Source organism: Pungitius pungitius, chromosome 11, assembly GCF_949316345.1.
Source record: "Pungitius pungitius chromosome 11, fPunPun2.1, whole genome shotgun sequence".
Lineage (NCBI taxonomy): Eukaryota > Metazoa > Chordata > Actinopteri > Perciformes > Gasterosteidae > Pungitius > Pungitius pungitius.
The window spans coordinates 17020383-17034095 of record NC_084910.1 but is presented as its reverse complement, the minus strand read 5'-3'; the positions used below and the strand labels follow the sequence as shown (position 1 = coordinate 17034095).

General features: G+C 49.5%; 1 protein-coding gene across 2 annotated transcripts in view; it reads left to right on the top strand.

The window, feature by feature from the left end:
• The first annotated feature begins 4575 nt into the window (after positions 1-4575).
• Positions 4576-13713, top strand: part of sema6e (sema domain, transmembrane domain (TM), and cytoplasmic domain, (semaphorin) 6E) — a 28394-nt gene continuing 19256 nt past the window's right edge. For both annotated transcript variants that reach the window (XM_062565612.1, XM_062565611.1), the window contains exons 1-6: positions 4576-4782; positions 6828-6942; positions 7067-7124; positions 9867-9923; positions 10028-10129; positions 12924-13014. In XM_062565612.1, coding sequence (XP_062421596.1) covers positions 4644-4782; positions 6828-6942; positions 7067-7124; positions 9867-9923; positions 10028-10129; positions 12924-13014 — 562 coding nt within the window. In that variant the 5' untranslated portion in view covers positions 4576-4643. The remainder of the gene's footprint in view (positions 4783-6827; positions 6943-7066; positions 7125-9866; positions 9924-10027; positions 10130-12923; positions 13015-13713) is intronic.

Genomic DNA, 13713 nt, shown 5'->3' with positions numbered 1-13713 from the left:
ATTACATGGGTGGTTTTCTGTATTATACAATGAACGTCGATTGTGGCAGAATGCATTCTCCAAGCAAACGTCCCAACAGATGGAATGAATGTGATGACGAGCTATTGGTTGATAATCAGAGCTGGGTTGCACCTACACCAGAGCGAATGGCTTTGCGCCACATGTAATTACGATTTCCCGTCTGATTACCATCCCCTACGTTCTCCTCTGTTTCCTGTGGGGGGGGGGGGGGGGTCGGTTGCTCCTCCATCGAACGCGGACGCCACCCCAAAGTCGCCCTTTTGGGTTCCCGCTGTTGTCATCTTCGGTCCACATATGGCGCCAATCAGCGTCTAGCCCCGCCCCGCAGCACACTACCTAACCCAAGGCACGCTAGACACCGAACAGGCAGATATCGGCGTGTTTGTCAATGCGGAGGCAGATGCAGAAGAGCACCTCGGCGCTGGCGGGGGATCCGTGCCATGGGACTGCAGCCAGATGACGAACCCGGCGAAAAAGAGGCGAGGGAGGAATGGAGTCAGGCCTCGACAATGAAGCCGATTGTCCCGGCGAGCGCCATTCACATCATGTGTTGTTTTTCTCCTCCGCTGTCGCATTAAAATTCCCATGTGGATGTTTTGACGGCAACAGCAGCAGCAGCATCAGGCAGGATTGTCTCAGCAATGGAAACAACCGGAGACCCTGTTTTCTAATGAAAATGAAAAGTATTCAGAATTCTTATTGTTTACTTTATCAATATCCCACAGCTGCTTTCAAGGTTTGTATTGAGATATTCCCTCCGCGCTGCAAGCAGGAGTTAATTGCTGTTGCGGCGGGGTCAGTGGCGGCTTTATGGGAGTTATCAGGACACTCCGGGTCCACCGCTCTTTTCCCGCATTGCATGAATTAGATGGCGCCACCTTTCCGATACATTCAACCATCCACGGGCGCTTTATCTGTCGTCTTTCATGCGCCCCCCCCCCCCCCCAGTGAGTGCGGTTATTGTTACACGCCGCGTGGCCTCATGCTGCGCTGTGTAGTTGTGACGACACAACAGACGTCCAGACTGCGCAGAGCAGGTGATTGAGAGCAAATGTGGAATTTGGGGACTTCAAACGGGACTCTTTATCCAACAGTGATTTTCCGGTTCCATCTTGCTGGCAGGGCTGGACTGGGACAAAAAAAGGGCCCTGGCATTTTTGCTCAGACCGGCCCCCCACAATCGGTCGGACACAACCACCAACCAGTACACTATCCTAGCTTACCCTTTAGATATGCATATCTATTGCTCCGTTCCCAAAAACCCATACAAAGCTGAGGACTACTGTAAGTGCCATGGACAGTAATGTTGGTAATCAGACAGTTGATGGACCCCATTGACTTCCATAGTATATATTTTTTTCTACTATGGAAGTCAATGGGGTCCATCAACTGTCTGATTACAGACATTCTTCAAAATATATATTTTTGTTTATCAGAATAAAGAAATTCATACAGGTTTGAAACAACTTGGGGGTGAGTAAATGATGAAACAATCTTCATTTTTGGGTGAACTATCCCTTTAAAGAGTACAAACCCCTCTTTAATATGACACCAAACAACATTTACCTCTAATTGTTGAGACACTTCCCATAAAAAACCTTTTCAAACAAATTACTCACACAAAACGTCCTGATAATATGTATATACAATTTAGAGTATTCACTTGTCGTAATATTGCATATTGATGATATTGGAAATTCAGATGAAACATTAGAAAATATCTAGTTAGTTGAATATACAGCTTTCAAAATGGTTTTTAACCCCCATATAACATACGTTAGCTACCTCTTCTAACGTGTAACTCGTTGTGGGCGAGTAATAATTAAAATAATCAAATGGCATCATTTAAGTTTTTTTCTAGAGAAGAAGGGCCGTCGACGACCGTTATGAGTTTTAAATGGTTACATTAGAATATCCCAAGTTGCAATTGAATAAGTGAACTCTCAACTCTGCTAGCTACAATAACAGTGCAAAATAGCTTATGCTGTGTTATTTGACTTTTGCTAACTGAGTGGCCATTACAGTAACTTTTAAGTGACAATTTGACAAATGACAACCTGACACTCAGACTTTATAATAGCAACAACCGACAACGATAATGTTTGTTGCCTTATTATAATATTCATTAATTGAGGTAACTGTTAAATGGTCATCATCTTGGTTGTGGCCCAGCCACACACACTATCCTCATGCACCCGCCCTGATTAACACTCCCTCCCTGTTCATGGAGCTACCTGCTTGCTTACCGTTTCAATGACACTCTCCTTCTCACTCTGCCCCTCCTGGACTTCACTGTCACACTGACACCTGCTGCACCTTCTCCTCTGCTGCCTGCGAGATAGGTTTGCCAACCGTCCCGTATTACCCGGGACATCCCGAATTATGGGCAATTTGGATTTGCCAATCACAGCCTGCTAAATCAATGACGCGCAAAGAACTCCCGGTTGTTGTGAAGTTGTGGCGCATCAGACCAGTGTGTGCGCGCGGGTGCCGGGTGGCCAGAGCGGAGCATGTGAGGTTGTGCAAGCCCGGCCGCTGACCGCTAGCGGCCCCCCCCGTCAGCCCGCGAAAGTGTCCCTGATTTGGGGTTGGGAGAGTTGGCAGCCCTACTGCCTTAATCCACACATTTCTTTCTAGCTCGGAGTCACTGAATGCATCTGACTGACACACGGAGAGGGAGGGGTGGAGCCTGCTAAGAGATGATTGGGCCAGCCCAGTGTCAGTATGGAAAATGAACCAATGGGCCGCTGTCCCTGCTTTATGGGCCGGTCGAAAGCAAAAACATTTTTTTTTTTTAATAATTTTTTTATAGGCCTATCGACCGGCCCCCAAGTGCGTCGGCCCACCGGGCATTTGCCCGGTATGCCCGATTACCAGTCCAGCCCTGCTTGCTGGAGCCGAGGAGTAAGTGTTAATGCGTTTGATTCAAATGACTTCCTTGCCCTAGAATCACGACGACGATTCTCTTTCAGCATTAACCCCCCCCCCCCCGTGTTGAAAGGTGCCGCGGGGACTCCAACCCTCTGCGTGGACTCATCCAAATGAACGCCAGGCGATCAATGGTGCGCCGGCGGGGTTTTTTTTTTTTTTCCCGCCCCCCCGAGAAGCCCAGCTGCCAAAGTCTCCCAGTTCATTAAGAACAAAATGATCCGAGCCCTCCCCGTCCAAACCCTAGAACACAGAGAGCAAACACGAGATGAGATAAGCGGTGGCTTATTTCCCTCCGACAGCTGTCGACCCCCATCTCCCCCCCCCCCCCCCCCCTCTACCCTCCCCCTTTCAGACTGCACAGAAAGTCATTAACTGATTAGACTTTTTGTTCGGATAGATTAAGAAAGTTCAGAATTCCAGAGGGGAGATGCACTGTTGACCCACGTTTTCATCTGGAGGTAAACACTGCAGCGGGGGGGGGGGGGGGGGCGGCAGGTGTGTTTCTCAGCCGCGTCCGCTGGCGTGTGGAGAAGGTCACAAACGGGGCGGCGAGCAGCCATCTTCCTCCACTTGTATTATTCTCGGGTCAGTGTCCGCGCAACAGAACCAAATCACAGCCTTAACCTTATAACACGGGCACCGATACAGTTTTTTTTAACCGATTTTTAAATGTCATGATTTTGCAACGTTGTTTCCCAGCTGGTCACTGCGGGTAAAAATCCAGTGTTAACGACATCGTCTACTGGTTGATATCTGACCTGGTTTCCCTCTCCCACTTAAAAACCGTGTGGCCCGCGTGTCATTGCCAAGCAACACGGCCCATAATGAGTTTAGGGGCTCTTTTAGGCCTAGTTTATAATGTTTGGTATGCGGCAATGATCTTTCCTTCGATACCTAAGCTGCTCATAATAACTATGCAAAGCATCTGATTGGTTTGCAAGACTTCACTCATTAATCATTAAGTTCGATTGTGGAACTCGCCTGTAACCAGCTTGGAGCATCGGCGCGACGTGGCGTCTTCTTTCAGGGCGGTTTTTTCGTATATTTATTTTTTTTGTTTGCTTCTTATCCCGCTGACGCTGTAACAAACTGTGCTGTACAATCTGGAGGAGATAATAAATGCTCGGATGGTGATTTTTCGAAGTCTGTGTGAAAGAAGGACGTGAACTTGTGAAGGTAGACTCCAGCCTAAATGACGAGATCTGCTGGACCTTAAATGAAGATGCATCCTCATCGTGCACGTGCTCATGGAGGCAGAGCTGTGATGTCTAAATGTCTTCTGTGGTAGTTCCATTCAAACCATTTATTTGGTTTGAACTGAATTCATTTGACCGTCGGTGTCAATCTCCAACAATGTAAGACGCATCATGCAAAGCAGAACTGCCGCCCTTAAACCTTTTTGCACTAATTGTTCCATTGTAGTCGTCTTTTATTTTTATTTTTCTCTTCCCTTGATGTTAAGAGTGCAGCGTTGTTTTCCAGATTCTACCCGTACGAAGCCTGAAGCCACTAAACCGCTGCACTCACCTTTCCGACCCGTGTTCTGACCCGTATGACCTTTTCTCTTCCCTCTGCAGGTGTGTGTGTGGGTGTGGGGAGGGGAGGTGGGGGGGGGGGGGGGTGGGCGGCGGCGGTGAGTCTGCCGTGGGCCATGTGTTCCTGGTGAGGCCTCATCTCATCTCCTGCCAAAAATGAGGCGGGCGCCCGGCTCGCCTGGACCCGTCCTGCCGGCCGTCCTGGCCCTCGCCGTGGCCCTCTTGCCTGGGCTGTGCTCGGGAGCCACGCCGTTCCCCCAGGACCTGGAGGCCATCAGCGTCGTGGGCCGCGAGTGTGAGTTCAGACAATCCGCCCGTGTTGTTGCCATGGCGATCCCCGGTTGCAGGAGATGAGGAGGAGAGCGAAAAGTGACGCATCTTTTAATCATCCCCATGTGATCACGCGGATGGGTATTGTTTTGTGTGGAGGGTTAGTTTGACTGCTGGAATATTTAGCTTGATTTTGAAATCAGAGTTTCTGTTTTTATGATATAAAAAGTTTATTTTTTTTTGTTACACCCAAAATTACTAAGAAAAGACGCTGTAGATTTAAAAAAAAAGATTTATGGCTTTATGTGTTTGCACCTGATGTTTTCTGTGTGAAGAGTTGGTGTGAACACAGCACAAGCCAGAGGACCCCCCCCCCCCCCCCAATACTGCTGTTAATTTGGACAGAATAAATAAGTCACTGATAACGACACATACAAAGAAAACTACAGCCATCTTGGACATCCGTGACCCCCACGAGACGCCGCTTCACCCGCGGAGCCGTCGGCTGCTACCGATCACCGGGGGGGGGGGGGGGAGGGGCAGAGGGCGAGGTCCCGGCTGCTCAATGTAATGTCCCATAATTGATTTAAGAGGCGGCCCCGAGACCGCGGCCCGAGCGCTGTAATTGATCTATCTGGAAGAGAGCAACGCCGCCATTAGCAGGAATAGCCGCACTAATAGCGCCGCATGTGGACCTCCGGTCCCAGGTGTAATGAGAGCAATTTATCACCTCTGGTTCCAGCGGGTGACAGCGGGGGGGGGGTGGGGGCGGGGCTGGGGGGGGGGCCGCGAGGTCGCGCACAACTCCCCGAGACGTCCATTATGACTCGTAGCACTTCATAAGGCGAAGTCTATAAAATCATAACCCGAGTCACCGCTCCTATTTATGGAGACCGGACAGACGGCTGAGCTCAGCGTGACGGAGAGTCTCTACCATCATATATATAATATAATATAATCAGAATTATAAATATCCAGCCAAGCCAGTCCTTCCGCCATGTTGGTTTGACCATCATCCGCTTCCCTTCCTGCGGCGATGCGATGGAGCGCCGACGACCTCTGCTCGACCTCCGCTCGACCTTTTTGAATCCTTCACTTCCGCTCTTCTTCTTCGGCTTTCCCTTCGCGGCAGGATGTAGAATTCTGCTCTACCCCCCCCCCCCCCCCGCGAGGCTTTCCAGGAGGAGAAAGTGTTTGAAGAGTAATTAGAGAGTCCTCATTAACTGGGCCCCGGGGAGCCTCCCCCAGCAGACAGATGGTCCAGCGCCCAGACTTTGAGCGCTTAAACCTTTAAACAGTCGATTCGAGGCACCCCCCACCCCCCGTGGATGCGCTCGTTTTACCGCCCTGGTGCATCTCTAGCGGCGATCGCTGATTCAGCAGAAGGGGCGCTGCAGGACCCTCGCAGCCTTTAACAGATCCTTAAGCTCAACCTTCATTTTAGAGAAAAATAAACTGAAGGGAAACCTGGTGGCGTGTTTGTATGGAGCATCTTTTACTTTACTGTACCGGTACTTAACCCTCTGGAGAGAGAAGTAGAGTTTCACTGTCCCCTTTTGTGGACCTCTCTATTGCATTCACGACGACACAAAGTGGACCTTCAGTGACCCACCGGCGAATGCTGAAGAACGACCCCCCGTCTCTCTTCGCCTCCTTTCCCTCGCGGCCGCTTGGATTTCAGACTCCTCGTCAGCGGCAGCCGTTTATTTAAATCCGACTGACTTCAGTGACACGACCAGCTAATTTAAAACTTATTTCCCCCCCCCACCCCCCCGCTCAACCGCCCACACAAGCGCCCATTAGCATACAGTGCGTGCTCGGTATCTTTTTTGGCACGGTTCGCCTAAATTGCAAACTTTGGTTAATGTCTCTCGGAGCCGCGGATTAGTTATGGATGAACGTTTAACCTTCCTGTCCTTCTGTCTGAGAAGGAATTTCATGTTTAGTAAAAGCAGGCCGTGTTTGTGCGTGGTGCACAAACACGGACTCCCGGCATCGAGGGAACAAACGCTGCTCGTGTGGTGACGTCTTTGTGTGTGTGTGTGTGTGTGTGTGTGTTTTGTCTCGCAGCCTCCTACCTCTACCCCAGCTTCCAGGGACTCCTGTCGGACAATGAGACCGTGCGCCTGGGCCTGGACTTCCAGAGGATGCTGAGGATCAACCGCATGCTCTACGTCGCCGCCCGGTCAGTCGCCCGTTTGTAGAAAAGGCGAAAACGCCGGCCGTCCGAGGCGCTTTGGCCGCGGCGTCGGAGACGACCTCACTGACGGCTTCTTATATCTCTCTCTCTCTCTCTCTCTCTCTTTCAGGGACCACGTGTTTGCCATCAATCTTGCCACCTCGGCGGAGCAGATAATCCCACAGCAGGTATGGAAGTCTGCACACGGCCCTTGATGTGTGTCCTCGAGTCGATGTCCATGTGACAACTGAGCAGCACTCAATGCGTTCGCTCCACATGGCGCCGATCATCTGGTTCCACAGATGGTGAAATAGGTTTTGGGATTCAGCTGCTGATATTTGTTCATAACGTATGGAGCTTATTACGGAAGGACTCTTCAGACTGGTTCTGGTTTTGTGCCACCATGTTTTTTTTTTTACAAAGGCACTAAACCTCTTGTAATGTTTGTATCTCCTTGTTTTCCTTTCTGCCCTCTCCTGCCTTTTCATTCAAGCACTAAGCAATCTCTCTTCAGAGCTGCATCCAATGGAAGTGGAGCGGGGCTCCGCTCCTTCCTATCTGAATCTCATTTGTCAAACTAAAATAAAAGCCCTTCCAAGGGCCCAGACTTTTGTTTTGTTGTATTTAGATTAGCGGTGAACGCACACATACATTTCCTCCTGGCTTCATGTCAGGCAGATCTAAACTATTGATTCGGGTCAAACTTTAGAGCCGTAGCCATGTAGTTTCATCTCTTTTTTTTTTCTTCTCCTAGTTACATCAGATGTGAACTCCGATAATGTGTTTTGTGCGAGGCATCTACTCAACCCCTCTGATGTGCGTGTGTGTGTGTGTGTGTGTGTGTGTGTGTGTGTGTGTGATCGCAGAGACGCGAGTGGAAAATAATTGAGGGCCGCGCCGCTATTCTGCTCCTCAGTCTCTTTATTCCTGAGACCCGTATTGCAGGAAAATGGTTCATCGCGGATCCTCTCCTCCACTTCGGGCTCATCTTAAAAAAACCACGCTCTTCATTTACACCCTTTCTCCCTTTCACACCCCCCCCCCCCCCCCCCACCCCCACCCATCTCCCCGGTCCTGGGTGGCCATGAGTAATTATTAGTAAACCAAATCGAGCGCGGGCCGGGCCTATTACCACCATGCCGACTGGCGCCGGAGAGATGATCCGCGCACGGGGCCCGGAGGACAGAGCGCTTCGCCCTGAAAAAAACGGTTATTATTATTATGATTAAGTTATTCCTCGCCTCGCTTAAAATTGCGGATTACAGCACAAAGGCTGCTCCCATCAGAGGGAAGAGCTGGATCTGCTGTTTCCAGAACGTCTCCGACCCGGCGCTTGAATGACGTTTGCTGAACTCGGCGTTTTTTAGGAAACCCCCCCCCCCCCCCGCTGGCCTTCCTTGGGTACCGAGCCAAGGCGCCAGGTCAATTAAGAGACTTCGTTAAGGGATAAAACTTCTTCTTTAAGACCGTGCAGATCTGCAGGAACGAACAAACCACGTTGAGAGAGGAGCTAGCGGATGAGGTGTCGTTAATGTAAAGAATATGCCTCACCTCTCAAACGCTTTCAACCTGGAAATCAAATCATGAGGGGTTTCAAATGGGCGAAGCCAGAGTCGCTCCACAGTTGACGTGTTTTCCTTTGAGTACCCGACCCGTTGGATTGCACCCAGCGAGTAGTTTCTGGACTGAAGGCGAAAAATCAGACGGAATGGAAACCCAGCTCTGAGAAAGCAGAGCCAGCGGCCTGGGGGGGACAAATTGTTTTTTAGGAACGGGTGGTCCTGTAGGAGTGACCCCTCCAATAAAGGCATCGAAATGTGTTCCACCACATACACTGGTGGCTCATTGCAGTTGAGAACACCGTGAGATGAATTTAAGTTCTATACGGCCCTCCCAAAGTACTTTGTACTTTTCAGTCTCGATTCAGACTTTTTCTTAACTGTGAGTTTCTTTGTTGTATTTTTGTTTTTTTTGATGGAGAGATTTCAGTCCATATAAATGTGAAAATATAGCCTATTGACAGGTGTAAATGATTCATCATGGATGCCCGCTCTCAAAGGCAGACCGGCCAATCACAGCGCAGCGTCCGACAGCTCCGACCTGGCTGGTTTGGTGTCTCGTACAAACATGTAATAGTTGGGAGGAGATGTAGCTCTAGAATGTACGTTAGCATATCACTAACTAGCATTAGCACTTCTATGCTACGCTAGCTATGGAAGGTATATTGATCGTATACTTTTTATTCATTGGTTTTATTAATTTTCTTGTGTCCCTGGGTAAATAATTCATCCCTGTCATCTGTATCTTTAGGGGCGGAGCTTATCGAAGGCATTAATTGGTTGTAGAAATGTGTCTGAAACTCCCAACGGCAAATCAAAGCTCAAAATCCGTCCCACAATGCCTCAGTGTTGCCGCTCACGCCGTCGTCAGACGTCAAAACGGATGACGTGGACCCGGAGCCGGGTGTCACGCGAACAGCTGGACTCCTCCGTGGTGTTTATGTCAATCATCCAACAACTCGGAGAGCGCGCGCGTTTAAACCAGTTCCCACCAGATCCTCTGCCGCGCCGCGGCCCCCGCGGGGCGACCGCCGCCGCGTGGCAGAGCTTCTGTGCCTCGGGTTAATTGGGGGCTAATTGGCTGCGACGCGGACGCCCCTTTGATGCCGGGGTCTGCGATCCGTTCCCACACATCCGCGTTTATTCTGCAGACTGAATATGAAAAAAAACCCAAACAAATGTAATCATCGCCGCGCCGGCGTCCCCGATGTTCATCCCCCTTTTGTTTGTTTGTTTTGTTTCTTTTGCACGACGGTTTATTGAAGTTAATGAGATTTTCATCACAGCTGTCTCCTGAAAGCACTCCGACGAACCGGGACGGCGGGGTGCAGCTTGACAGCCTGACAGTCGGCTGTCTTGTTCATTTTTCAGAAGCTGACTTGGAAGACGAAGGATGTGGAGAAGTGCACCGTGAGAGGGAAGAACAGCGTGAGTATTATCTCCCCCCCCCCCCCCCCCGGGAGGTCGAGGTCACATCCGACCTGCAAAACCCGCCACGGAGCGCACTGACGCTTTTTTTCCAACCCCGACAGGACGAATGTTACAACTACATCAAAGTGCTGGTGCCGCGCAACGACGAGACGCTCTTCGCCTGCGGCACCAACGCCTTCAACCCCACCTGCCGGAACTACAAGGTGAGCCCCCAGCGGGTCGGGTTTTATTTATGACGGATCTCTTTGTTTCACTCCATTGATCAGAAAATACTGTCCATGTCTCTAGAACTAAAATGGACGTAAGAGACTAAAGTAGAGATTTCTGAATCGGATTGAAATGGAATTGTATTAAAAATGATATTTTGAAAGAGACTACGGATTATATATGCAGCAACGTTATCGAGGCGATCAAATCTTCAGATCCAAACAGACAAAGTAGCATGTGGGATGTTTACGTTCCCACGAGTCTGAAAGATGACACGTTATGGAAGAAAAACCATACTTCTGCTTAAAGGTGAAGAGCACAACGCTGCCGCAAAACGCTCGGCACTGACTTTTCAGACAGAGTACCGAATGGACGAAGCGGAGGGAGGAGGTCAAATGAGGAGGGGAGAGTGGGGGAGGTGGGGGGAGCAGGGTCAATAAAACCCACCGGAGGCAGCGGACTGCGGTGATAAACAAGTGAAAACACCACGCGTTGGAAGCGTAAAAGTCAAAGTGAATGTCTGAGGTGCGTGGGGTCAGAACCCGGAGCGGTGACATCACGGGTCTGGGCTGTGATTCACAGCGCGCCGTTAGACGAAGAGGAGGAGGAGGAGGAGGGAGTACGAGTCCCACAGCACCCACCGTAAATCTGCCTGTGTCTAAATAAATCAAGGCTTTACGTGACGGGGGGGTCGTTTCATAGGTTCACTCTGTGCAGGGGGGGGGAGCAACACGTTGTCGCTGTGGTGTTGAATCGGAGAGTCTTAAGTCGTGTCTTTGGAACACAAATAGAAAGTTTTCCACAGTAACACCTGTTCCACCAACAACGGTGCAATTATGTTTACAATTAAATACAAATGGAAGCAATTAACTGTACAAAAGATGAAAAAAATGCATTGAGTGATAATATAATTAAAAAATACAAAACACAAATGAAAAGAAGTGCAATGGCATTTAAAAACAAATTAAAACGACAATGAATTAATCACAGTGTAATTCCCCAAGCAGCCAGCTCGTTAGAGAGCGACCTGAGACGGCCTCCACCTGCCACTCAAAGAGGCCACACCCTCTTTTTTTAAGCCTCGATGTAATTTAAGATGACCAGCAAAGCACCGGACTCTCCACGGATTACAGATTCATCAAATACGTCAAATAGTGGATCTATTTCTTTATTTTACCAACATTACGCCTGGTGTCTGGCTGCCAAGCTGTGATTGGACCGTCGCTGTTTTGGTGGGGTGGGGGGGGGGGGGGGGGGGGGGGTCAAGCGAATGGCCAATTGGACTAACCAACTAAAAGCAGCCTCTCAAGGCATCGCGGGTACCTGGAGAGTCTCTTCGCTCCGCATCCGCGATGTCTCGGGCGTAGGAGGCCTGCACAGTGTCACGGCTCAGCTCCAGAGTCCGTCCAAAGGTCAACCACCATCTCATCATCATCATCATCATCATCCCTCTGCCACAGAGCGGCTGATTTACACACAACGCCTCCACGGATTCCTTCCTTCTACAACCCTCCCCCCTCCCTCGGCTTTCTCCCCTAGCCTGCTGTGTAAATCACATCCAGGGGTTTTCCTCCGGGGCCCCAGGGGGCCGAGCCGTGGACGCTCAGACGAGGCGGCGCCCGACCCCGACGCGTCCACCGAGCGTCAGATCCCGTCCGTCTCGCTCTGCCCGTCGGGGGGTGAAGATCCCGAGTGACCAAGTGCCGTCCCGCCTCCACTCATTTGAAAGCGTATTTAATCTCATTTGACTCTGACTGCTGATGGGCAGACGCCATCAGACCGATGACGTTTCACTTCAGTAGGTTTTTACTTTTACTTTACCTACTACTTTTTACTTGTTTCTTTTTTTTATTTTTATTGATTCTCCCGGGTTCCGAGTCACAATGCTGCAGTTTATTTTGGATAAAAAAACAGTCCTCAAACTAATGAAATGAATTAGAAATGTAATTTTTAAGAAAACAACTGCACAAGTCCCGAGGCCTGACTGCCGTGAGCCTCTGTGCTTCCTGTTGTTGGAGCCAAGCTGTGAAAAACACCTTCTGACTCGGGGGGGGGTCTGAGCCGCGGCGGTGGCGATGTGTGTTGGATTGCGTCAGGTGCAGAGGTGTGAACACGAAGCCCCCCCCCCCCAAGTCGGTGCAGACGTCCCGGGGCATTTGTGCCGAGTTCACGGAGCAAAGTTCCACATCAGCCGTTTTTTCCTCCCCTCTCTTCTCGTTGTCTCGTGTTTAAAAAGTACGAGGTGGTGATGAAAGCCAACGAAACGCTCAGAACAGACTGAGCGGTGCGTCGGTTAATAACTGAATGTTCATTGAGCTTTAAAAAAACAAGAGTTTGTGAAGCCCTTTGCGCAAAAGGAAAAAAAACAGCGTTAGACCTGATTAAACCTGCAGCAGAGAGAATGAAACGATAAAAGCAATCGATACAATAATTAAGTCACATCAAATCAAGTCAGTGACAATGTTTTTTTTTTTAAAGAAGTGATTTGCAGCTTTCCTTTTGTCATCCGAGTTAAATTTGGATCAAAACTCGTTTTTTTACACCAGAAAAGGTGCAAATGTGAGAACTCGCCAATTAGACCCAGCTGGATTTCCTAATCGTGTCAAAACGAGCGTTCGGGCTAATTTGCACGCCACAAAGTCACAAAACAGATGACGAGGACGGGACACTTGGAACTGAGCGACGACCCCCCCCCCCCCCCCCCCTCCCCCCCTCCGCGCTGAAGGTCGTGAAGACAGTTCGGCGCTTCTCCCTTTTTTAAAGTGTGTCCGTCTGTCCCCTCTGACCCAGATGTCCACACTGGAGCAGGAGGGCGAGGAGGTGGTGGGACAGGCCCGCTGTCCCTTCGAGTCCCGCCAGTCCAACGTGGGCCTGTTCGCAGGTGAGCGAGGCGACCCGGTGCCCGAGTCCCCTTTTTCCATCCTTTTTAGAGCTGCAGCAGCGTTCAAAGTGGTTTCGTATTCCTAAGGAACACCTGGAAGGACTTATTCAAGATTTGTGCGCTCACAAAACAAGCATTTGGCCCAAAAGCCGGCCGCTAATTATACTAAAATATTAAAAAAATTATATTACGGGGCAGATGGCTGATTTTTAGCTGCATCACGTCAGAGCGATGATATCTGTTAAACGGTTTATTGAAGTGTTCTCAGCGTAAAAGTCACTACATCAGACTGTGAAAACAATTCAAGGGAGATGAATGTGCCTGGATCTTTGCTTTTTAATTCCCTTCAGGGTTATTTTGGAAAGTTCAAGCTCACACGCAGACATCAGAGGTTCTGCTGAACGTTGAGTTAATTACGAAAAAAGGATCGCATTTCTTACCAGTCGAACCTCGTTTGTTATGTGTTAATGCGGTTTAAAAAAACAAGTTGATTTTTGAAAGATAAACAGAACAAATGTCTGCAGTCACCGATTACATAACAGAAGTCCACTTATTGACTTGATTGGATGCAAGCGCACAAACACGTAGCACACAAGCATGAAAGAGGAAAAAGAATCCTACTACAACAGCTACATGAACTACGTCACTCCTCTTTCTGGGTGGATGTAATTAAGAATCAAAGCTCACATCATCGCGGGC